The sequence below is a fragment of the Nicotiana tabacum genome, chromosome 8, assembly GCF_000715075.1.
Source record: "Nicotiana tabacum cultivar K326 chromosome 8, ASM71507v2, whole genome shotgun sequence".
In the NCBI taxonomy this organism is placed as follows: Eukaryota; Viridiplantae; Streptophyta; class Magnoliopsida; order Solanales; family Solanaceae; genus Nicotiana; species Nicotiana tabacum.
Window position 1 is genome coordinate 199,626,000 of NC_134087.1, and position 11,172 is coordinate 199,637,171.

Here is an 11,172-nt window from a genome sequence, read left to right on the forward strand (position 1 = left end):
TTTAGAAACACCCATTAAAAAGATTATTTAACAACATTAATCATAAAAGTTAGTTGACTAAATTACCTTTTATCTCTCTTCAAAATGTGTAATAAGCGTTGGGAATTTTTAGAAAATTGTATAAATCATTTATTGGAGTAGATTTGATAGAAAAAAAACCCACTTAATTCCTCGGTTTTCTAAAGCGACACTTATTTTGAAACAATATTTTTAGGGCTAAAATGACATTTGAAGAGTATTATTTGATTAACTTTCACTATAAAACTTTTGCCTATTATCTTAATATAATAATATATACCCCCTCTCCTCCCCCCACCCATTGCTAATACTGTAGTTTAAGGTGGGATAGAGGGACCTAAAATTTGTTTCTCAAACAAAAAGGTTCAAGCTATGGCAGAAGCTCCTATGCCTTATACTCCTTCATCACCTTCTTCTCCAAAACAATCAAACTTACCCACTTTCTTCATTGTCGGAATAGCAGCTGTCTTACTTGGCCTCTACAATCTCCTTATCGTTCGATGGTGCAACGAAAATAACCACACGAATGATCAGTCTACTGAACAAATATCTAGCCATGTTTCTCTAGATAACCTTAATGTGAACTTAATGTCCAGTTTCAGGTACAAGAAAGAAGGAGTTGAAGTTGGAGGAAATGATCATGAGAAGAATAATGATGATATTGAGTGTTCTGTGTGTTTATCAGATTTTAAAGAAGGGGAAGATGTAAAGCAACTTCCAAGATGCAACCACTCTTTTCATGCTTCTTGTATTGATGTGGCTTTATTCTCACTTGGATTGCCCTATGTGTCGTTCTCCGGTGGAGCTGCCGGTGCTTCACCGGAGTAGTTTCACACGACAAGAGGAGAATTTTAGAGAAGGAATTGTAGTTCAAGGCAATTCAGTTTAGTGTTTCTGATTAGTTTTTTGTTTATAGGAAAACTAAGTTTTTGCATGAAGAGTTCCGTTGATCCCAGATGGGGTGGGGTAATTGCAAGGCTTGAAATCCTACGGAAAATATTAAAAACTATTTCATGGAAAATTTACTACCTTCTATCAACATAGGATTGCAAGGCTTGAAATCCTACAAAAACTTAGCCAAATAAGAAGAAACATGACCTAACTTCTTTTTTTTGGTTGTTGTCTTTGTTGTGATTTGAATCTTCATGTTCTCTACTTTCATGCATTTAATTGACAACCAGGCTACAAGCTTATGTGCTAGAACACAAAAATTTGGGAATCAGGCGGAATAGTTTTATATTCCTAAAACGCCAAAAAACGAGAAACGGTCATGGCGAAACGGTGACTATTGTTCCTTAGGTGTTGTTGGATGAGCCGACAAAATTTTAGGCGAACGTCTGGTCGCCCAGATGCATGTAGATGATGTGGACTATAACACATAAAACTTTAGAAATCGGACAAAATTTCAGTTTTATAGTCCTAAATGCCAAAAAACGAGGAACGATCATGGCGAAGCGGTGACTATTATTCCTTAGGTCATTTATGATGGACCGGTAAAATTTTACGCTATTCGGGTCCGGTCAATTGGATGCATGCAGATAGCGTGAGCTATAACATATAAAAATTTGGGAATTGGGCGAAATTCCAGTTTTATTGCCCTAAAACGCCAAAAACTAAAGAACGGTCATGACGAAGTAGTGACTATTGTTTTTTAGGTCATTTTTGATGGGTCGGCAAAATTAGGCGATTTAGATCTGGTCGCCTGGATGCATGCAGATGGCATGAGCTATAGCACACGAAAATATGGAAAATCGGGCGGAATTCTAGTTTTATGGCCCTAAAAAGCGAAAAAATAAGGAATAGTTATGGCAAGGCGCTGACAATTGTTCTTTAGGTCATTTTATGGGCCGACCAAATTTTAGGTGATTCCGGTCCGTTTGCCCGAATGCATGCAGATGGCGTAGGTTGTAGCATACGGAAATCTGGGAATCGGGTAGAAATTCTATTTTATGGCTCTAAGGAACAATAGTCATCGCAGTGGCTATTGCTTCTTAGGTCATTATTTATGAGCCAAACAAAATTTTAGGCGATTCAGGTCCGGTCACCCGTATGCATGCAGATAGGGTGGGCTATAACACACAAAAATCGGAGAATCGGGTGAAATTCCAATTTTATGGCCCTAAATTGCCAAGAAAGAGGAACGGTCATGGCAAAATGGTGGCTATTGCTCCTTCACTTTTTATGGGCCGTCCAAATTTTAGGCAATTCGGGTCTAGTCACCTGTATGCATGCAGATGGCGCGAGCTATTAGCATACGAAAATATGAGAATCGAGAGGCATTCTAGTTTTATGGCCCTAAGATGCAAAAGGAGGAACGGTCATGGCGAATCGGTGGCTATTGTACCTTAAGTCATTTTTGATAGGCCGGCAAAATTTTAAGCGATTCGGGTCTGGGCACTGGACCCATGCAGATGGTGTGGGTTATAGCACACGAAAATCTGGGAAATCAGGCAGAATTTCAGTTTTATAGCCCTAAATCACAAAAAAGAGTAACGGTCATGGCAAAGTGCTGGCTATTGTTTCTTAGGTCGTTTTTTATGGGCCGCTCAAATTTTAGGTAATTTGGATCCGGTCGTCCATATGCATGCATATGGCGCGAGCTATATCATACAAAAATCTGGAAATCAGGTGAAATTCCAGTTTTATGGCCTTAAAATGCCAAAATAGGAGGAACAGTCATGGCGAAGCGGTGACTATTGTTCCTTAGGTCATTTTTGGTGTCCGACAAAATTTTAGGCGATTCCGGTTTGGCCTCTTGGAGGCATGTAGATGGTGTGGGCTATAGTATACGAAATTCTGGAATCGGGTGGAATTCCATTTTTATGCCCTAAAACGCCAAAAAAGAGGAACAGTAATGGTGAAGCGGTGACTATTGTTCCTTAGGTCGTCTTTTATGGACCAACAAAATTTTAGGCGATTCGGGTCTGATAGCTCAAATACATGCGGACGGCGTGCGTTATAGCACACGAAAATCTGGGAATTTGGGGAATTCTAGTTTTATGACCCTAAAACGCCAAATAATGAGGAACAGTCATGGCGATGCGATAACTATTGTTCCTTAGGTCGTTTTTGATGGGCCGACAAAATTTTAGCGATTCGGGTCCCGTCGCCTGGATGCATGCAGATGGCGCGGCCTGGATGCATGCAGATGGCGATGCGATAACTATTGTTCCTTAGGTCGGTTTTGATGGGCCGACAAAATTTTAGCAATTCGGGTCCCGTCGCCTGGATGCATGCAGATGGCGCGAGCTATAGCATAGAAAATGTGGGAATCGGGGCAGAATTCCAATTTTATGGCCCTAAAACGCCAATAAACGAGGAACGGTCATGGCGAAGTGGTGGCTATTTTTCCTTCGGTCATTTTTTATGGGCCGCCCTTATTTTAGGCAATTTCGGTCAGGTCACCCGGATGCATGCAGATAGTGGGCTGTAACATACAAAAATCTGGAAATAGGGCGGAATTCTAGTTTTATGGCCCTAAAACGCCAAAAAAAGGAGGAACAGTCATGGCGAAGCGGTGATTATTGTACCTTAGGCCGTTTTTGGTGGGCGGACAAAATTTTAGACGATTAGGGTCCAGTCGCAGGATGCATACAGATGGTGTGTGCTATAACACATGAAAATCTGAGAATCTGGTAAAATTTCAATTTTGGCCCTAGAACTCTAAAAAATGAGGAACGGTCATAGCGAAGTGATGACTATTGTTCCTTAGATTTTTTTAATGGACCGACCAATTTTTAGGCGATTCGGGTCCCGTCGTCCGGATGCATGTAGATGGTGTGGGAGATAGCACATGACAACAACAACAACAACAACCCAGTGTAATCCCACAAGTGAGGTCTGAGGAGGGTAATATGTACGCAGACCTTACCTCTACCCCGAGGGGCAGAGAGGAGGGCGATAGCACATGAAAATCTAGAAATTAGGAGGAATTCCAGTTTTACGGCCCTAAAACGCCAAAAAATGAGGAACGGTCATGGAGAAATGGTAACCATTGTTCCTTAGGTCATTTTTTATGAGCCGGAAATAATTTAGGCAATTTGGGTCCGAGCGCTTGGATGTATGCTGGCCATGGGCTATAGCACACGAAAATTCAGGAATAGGGTAGAATTCCAGTTTTATGGTCCTAAAACGCCCAAAATGAGGAACGCTCATGGCAAAGCGGTGGCTATTATTCCTTGGGTCGTTTTTATGGGCATGCAATATTTTAGGCGATTCGGGTCAGGTCGTGCCGGATGCATGCAAATGGTATGGGCTATGAGCACACGAAAATCTGGAAATTGACCGAAATTCTAGTGGTATGGCCCTAAAACGCCAAAAATGAGGAACGGTGATGGCAAAACAATGACTATTGTTCCTTAGGTCATTTTTTATGGGCCGACAAAATTTTAGGCAATTCGGGTCCGGTCGCCTGAATATATTTGACGTGTGTTATAGCAGACGAAAATCTAGGAATCAGACGGAATTTCAATTTTATGGCCATAAAACGCCAAAAAATGAGGAACGATCATGACGAAGTGGTAGTTATTGTTAGGTCATTTTTGATGGGCCGACAATATTTTAGGCGATTTGCGTCCGATCGCCTGGATGCATACAAATGGTGTGGGCTATACACCATAGTTAATTATATTGTTTAGACTTTCTTTTAGCTAAGCCTATGTTGATCTCATTTCCATGATCATGTCCTTCTTGACCTAACCAATGTTAATAATTTCGAGGATATCTGTTAGTAGAGCCGTCAAAATGGACTTGGCCCGTGAGGCCAACCTAACCCAGCCTGCTACTTGGGCAGGGCTGGGTTGGATTTTTAGCCCATTTAAAACTGAAGCTTATAAGCCCAGCCAGGTTTGACTGAGGTTGGGTCTGGGCCGGCCCGTGGGCCAAAAATTAATTAAATTCAAATTTAAATATTTAAAAAAATTAAAAAGTAAAAAATATTAATTATAATCCCCATTTTCCAATCTTAGATTGCTCATTTATCCTTCCATATCAACTAGAATTTATATTTTTGACATGCATGTAGTATGACAAGATTAGTTTTTCTTTTGCTTAACTAATAACGAACTAGGAAAGTTTTAAGTGGCCAATAATAAGTTTGGTTACTTTAATATATTATTAATTATTAAATTGCTCTTCAGTATAGAAAAAGGTCAAGTTTTAATACCCAAAGAAAATTGACAACACTAGCAAATTTCATGAATTTTAAAAATTTATGTACTATAACGATGAAATCAACAAATAATGTTAAACCTAAATTAAAAAACCTTAACATATAAACTTATTGATGCAATTCCTGAACCCAAGAAAAGTGAAAGAAAAGTACTAAAAAAATATTCATATAACGTTAAAAAAAGAAGAGCTAGAGATATAAAGAATTTGCATTTCAATTACGAGATTCCTTATCAAATATCAAGATTCTTGTACACTCTAAATAAACAGAAGTCATTCATATGATTAAGAGATTATGTTACGAAAAAATATCTAAAGATTTGAAACAATATTTTTTTCTAAAAAAATTGAAGGGTCGGTCCGCCCTAGCCCGCGATCCTCTTAGGGCTGGGCTAGCCATTTTAAGGCCCATATAGATGGAGGGCCGGCCCACCCTAACCCACCAAATTTAAAAGCCCACGAGGCTTGGGTTGGGTTGGACTGGACTAACCCATTTTGACAGCTCTACGTGTTTGAAAAAATTAAAGGATGTTCACTAAACTTCTGATATCATTGAAATCTCTTAGATATGTTTACTTTTTTTTCTTTTACAAGGAGCATTCCTAAGACTGTGTGATGATTCTGAAGTTTGCTCATATCAAATTGTCAAAAAGCTCATCAACCTGTTTGAGGGATGATGAAGGTGATGCCACAATTGAAGGAACCACCCCCTTCTTTTTTTAATCTCGTTGAAAGACTATACATCTATCATATCTCAATGCATTTCTTTAGACGAAGACTCCCATTTGTTTCTCCTTTCGGACGATGAATCTTTCTCAAAATATGAAGTGTGAATCAAACTCATATTTGAATTGAAATTGAGATACCGATGCAATTTCTTCCCTTCTGAATTAGATAGTCATATCTAAAAGAAGTTGACAACGGCGTCACATGAGCCTGACCAACCCAAAGGGCATGCAGCGAGTTCACTCTTTAATTTCCAGTTTAAGGGTGGTGACCGGAAAGGTGCTATCGGAGAATGAAAGATGTCAAAAAGCATCTTATGAAGCAAATGGCTTAGAAACTGATATAAAGCAAATTCTTAAGTGAGCATATCCTACTTGCCCTCTTCCCACAGTTTCAATAATTCAGTGACTGCCAAAAAAATAGGGGAAATTTCTCACATATTCCACTCAAAATCGTATATAACGGCTGTCTTACGGCCATAATACTTAAGCCCATATCTTTGTTTATTAAGCAATAACCTTTGCCAACTGTTAATTCCATTACTGTGTTTCATTAACAACCTAGCCATGCTGTTTCTAACTAGCAATGTTCCACTTATCGAGGGAATGAAAAAGATAGGCTCACGCAATATTCGGTGTTAAAATTCCCAAATCTGGAATGACAGGCGGCCAAAGCGCACCACGGATATGACAAAGAAGCACCCCTCAATCAATCAGAATCCAAACAGTAAAAGAGGAAATCTTTCTTTCTAATACAAAAACTTTACCGCGAACTTTTTCAATCATTCGTGTAACTAAGTACTATAATACAAATAGACTCAAGAATAAACAGAAAGCATCGGGCATGCTATGTGTTGCAATGACAGACCAGAATTTTCACAAATGTTACAAAGCCATATAAAGTTTCCATTCAATCTGTAAGCAATTTACATTTTCCTCAAATTGTCTAACCTTGCTTGCAGATCACTGTCTATCCCACCGTCGTCATGTTCACTTGCCTCAGCTTGTGCAACCTTGTTTTTCGCTGCTGGAGCAGCCACCGCAGAAGAAGGAGCATTGACAAGCTGCCATTAATTCAAGGACCATAAAATTAGCAGTACAAACATATGATAGATCCAAATAAGTGTGTAACGAAAGAGTGGTAAAATACCTCATTATTCATACTAATTCCAATCTCATCAAGGACCTGGTTCACCAACTCTTCAGTTTCTTCTTCTTCCTCATCCCCTTCCAAAGCATCATCGATGGCATCTCCCATCACCTCACTCACCATTTCCATCTTTTCATTTTGCATCTCAAATTCTTGCATTATTCTCTGCAATGCCGGCAAATTCATCTGCCTGTTCATCTGTCCCATTGCCTTTGTAACACCTTTCATTGCTTCACCCATTGCTTGTGTTGATTTTAAAGTCTGATATCAATGATAATATTTGGGTATTAAGAAAAGAAAGAGTTAGCAAACCATTCATTCTTCGGACAACCAAATATGTTTAAGTGAAATCGACTCTGTTAAGATCTCTTAGTCAATCATTCACACAGCATAATGATTTCCATCAACCAATTTGCCTGTAGCTAGATATTCCGAACGACAAGAGAAGATACCATATTATCAGGACATCTCAATTCCTTTGCAACACAAAAAGAACACTTTTTGCTTCCTTTCCAAAGATAGATACTCTCTTTTATTCTTCTACTTCCATGTTTTTAGCTTTTCATTCTTTCTCTCTTTCATTTCTTTTTCTTTTTCGCTCTGAGCCGGGGGTAGGGGTGGAGCAATCAAACTTTAATGATTTCAGTGTAGATAGACAACCCAGTGGTCAGGCATGCAAAGGACTAGTTTATCAACCTTTTTTTTTTTTGGAAAGAAATGAATTTATCAACTTCCAGTATATAGAATTATTATGTGCAAATTTTTGTATCGATGCTCCTTCACCACAAAGGCAAAGGAGCAGATTTCATCTAGCTTCATACAAATGAACCAATGGAGACACATTTAAAATTGTCCATGAGCATGTGAAGGAAATTTATTGTTAAGGTTGCAGAATTTACTCAAGGGGAAGGGCAGGAAGAAATCAAGGATACTATTACGCAAATATTAAGTTTTGCGAACAACGTCCCACAATGACAGTGGTTATATTCTCAAGAAAGATTAATACTTTTCAAGAAGTAAAACAATAGCAATAGCTACAGCAGCAACAAAAGCTGACAAAAATGTTAATGATAATGATCATGTCCATAACTACCTGTATTCTGAGGGAGACACCTTGAAGTTGGGACTTAAGCTTGTAAAATTTTTCAACCTGATGCCTTGTCCTGATAAGATCTTTTGCCATCACCTTTACAGCACCCTAGAATCAAAAGAACTTCAAATCACAAACGGGCTTAAGCATTGTTATAAATCCTATCTCCTTGCACTATCTATAGCATAATACTATACCGACTCAAAAACAGGAGTAAATAGCTTAGTGTCTTTTTCCAGGACTCGATGCACTCGCACTAACTCTATACAGTAATTATTTGCATATGATTGTAAACTCTACTATACCAATAGATTTTCTGTTCAACTAATTGACCCACATCTAAATTAGAAACCTAAGCGCTGGGTTTTTTTCGCGGTTCGTCTCTGAGCAATGTTTGATTAACTAGAGAATAGGCCCTCTTCAGCACTTCATTAATGGTATGACTGATGTTTACTATTAGTTCAAGCAACCTACAATACCAATAACAAAATTGAAGGATAGGCTCCTCCATCATAGAATAATCCACCTCTAAAAATAAAAAAGATGGAGAAGTACTCCTTACTAAGACAGTGGGGCTAAGATCCAGAGAGAAGACCTACCATCTGCCCTTGCTTTGCACTTTTCTTTATCTCTGCAATTAGCTTCTTCTCTTGTGTTTGTAGCCCCTGTCGCTCCCTTTCTATTTCTCGGATAGATTTATCAAGCATACGCTTATTTTCACGCAGGAGCTCTGTAAATGAAATAAAACATTAAAAAATCTGCAAAGATAGGAAAAGCTAACAACAATCACATTCCGTCAAGTTCCACAAGGATATCACAGAGCATTATCATGCACCAGTTTACTTAAGAAACAATAAAGGGGGAAATTAACAGCTAAAATCCATAAAACTGAGAATCAGCAAGTAAAACTGTAAAATACCAAGAAAAAGTTGTATTATTTTCTAAGAACTATAGCAAAATCAGTTTTCTATAAAAGAAACAGAGCCATGTTAAATTTAATAATAAACTAAAAAAGATAAGTGAATAGACAAATAGCACCATTACAACATGCAAAGACTTCTTAAAACTTCAAGAGAGGTATAGAAAAGTTAAAAATTTCAAAAAAGAATTAAAAGTTCTCTAAGCGATCCAAAAGAAATAATGGTAAATTTTCCAACAACAATGGATTACCCATCTCCCAGTGTATTACAATTTTTAAAAGAAAGGAAAAACGAAAAGGTCCGAGAGATAAATTCCCTGGTAACTATTCCAGCACAAACAATGTTACGAGTCAAACTCTGATCAAATTCATAAACCCCAAAATACAACTCAATTCTGATATATTGAGACTTCTACAAAACATGTAAGGTAAAATAATGATACATTCAGACATTAAAGGACTCGTAAAAAAATATCTGTAGAGGTATGATTTGGGATATGGACTCGCAACCTTGCTCTGATAAATAAGTAAGTATACCAGACATACAAACATAAAATTGACCTAGTTTATGAGATCAATTTCCTACACAAAAAGGTGACTTTTCCAAAAGAAGTGGGCACATACACAGAACAAAGCACTGAACTTATCTGAATCAAGTTAGTTTTTCTTTTTTCCATTTTTTGGGTGTCAACTTATTCTAGCGTTTGTATTTGAACAAGACCAACACAAAGTTGGGGTTTTACTGGTTAAGCTTTAACAGTAGAAAATACAAATCGATTATAAGAAAATCAACCTTTTCCCTTTCTTGGCCTTTTTGCTAAGATCAAGTGTAGTATTTGTCCTTATCAGTTTAATATCCGTTGGATGTTGTGTCACGTGATATTCACTTATATTATGGGAAAAACAAGCTTTAAATATTTTAATGGAGCAGTAAAGAGATGCTCCAAAAAACCTGCTTGATCAGCAAAATAGAAATTTAGAATTTACATAATAATGGAGGACTAAAGATTGGATCACGATACTCTCATCCTCAAACACCATTTGAAGAATGCTAAAACCAAAAAAAAATAAAAAATTACCGAACCTAAGGTGGCCAAAGCCAAATCTTTGCCATCAATCTAGCAAACTTCAAAATTTGAACATCCTAAATAAGTTATTCATTATCCTAAGTCCACTTATGCATCATCCGCTTTCCCTAAAACTTTTTCTATAATTTAGAATAGTGGGGTTTGGACCAGTTTGCGTGTACCTCGACTATTCCACCGGGTACTTGCTACCTTCCACCAGCACAGGTACCGGCTAATTCTAACAAACAAGGCTTAAGCAAATGGCTAATTCTAACAAAGCACGTTTGCACGTGCTTCATCCCCCTCCACAACCTTGACCCCCTCTCCCCGTACATCTGCCCTCTTAAACTTAACTAAGCAAAAGCATCAAAACCAGAAACCTAATTTCGCATGAGATAGAGATTCTACAATTACAAATCAATGATGAAAGGTCAATCATACTGAATTTAACAAATTTACTCAATTCCAGGTGATCGCGCATCAATTCAAATAGATCGCTAAATACATCACGAAATAGAAAATTTTAAACCGCAAATAAATCATTAAAATAGCAGTAAAAATCAATTGGATTAAAATCAAGCAGATATTTTTTATTTGAAAAAAAAAGGTACCTGCAGGAGTTTTTCTCTTTCCGAATAGGAAACTCATCTTGATCGATCGATCGGTCGGTAGAATAATCAATTGCTTTCGATTGAATAATTATTCTTCTAGTTATCTTCTTCTCTATCTGAAAAGGAATGATATTTTGAAGGAGAAAAAGAGTGGGTTTAGGCTTAAGGAAGAGTCAAGTACTACGCGGCAAGAGTGGTTGGCGAATCCAATTCCGCAACACGGCGAAGTTAAGAGTCCCAAAAGGAACTTTCCGTTAGGAGATGGGCTTCGGGTTTGATCTTACATAGGTTGGCCTCTTTAATTGGACTCCGAGTCAGCCCATTATATTGTAAAAATTGCACGGGCGTCCTATTTGATCGTCCCCATTTAATCTATACATATTTTTTTTTAAAAGTTTTAACTTGTACTTATTTTTTGAACAA

General features: G+C 37.8%; 2 protein-coding genes and 1 pseudogene across 2 annotated transcripts; 2 read left to right on the top strand and 1 right to left on the bottom strand.

Moving 5' to 3' along the window:
• The first annotated feature begins 390 nt into the window (after positions 1 to 390).
• Positions 391 to 846, top strand: LOC107831970 (RING-H2 finger protein ATL1-like). Its single transcript, XM_016659770.1, has one exon. The coding sequence runs from the start codon at positions 391 to 393 to the stop codon at positions 844 to 846; it is 456 nt and encodes a 151-aa protein (XP_016515256.1).
• A 5,794-nt stretch (positions 847 to 6,640) lies between these two features.
• LOC107831976 (vacuolar protein sorting-associated protein 2 homolog 1) lies at positions 6,641 to 10,970 on the bottom strand. Its single transcript, XM_016659774.2, has 5 exons — positions 10,750 to 10,970; positions 8,752 to 8,882; positions 8,156 to 8,260; positions 7,063 to 7,323; positions 6,641 to 6,976 (listed from the first exon to the last, which is right to left on the bottom strand). Exons 1-5 carry the CDS (start codon positions 10,784 to 10,786, stop codon positions 6,839 to 6,841), a joined length of 672 nt encoding a protein of 223 aa, XP_016515260.1. The 5' UTR covers positions 10,787 to 10,970; the 3' UTR covers positions 6,641 to 6,838.
• Positions 9,868 to 10,028, top strand: LOC142163722 (U2 spliceosomal RNA; annotated as a pseudogene).
• Positions 10,971 to 11,172: the final 202 nt, after the last annotated feature.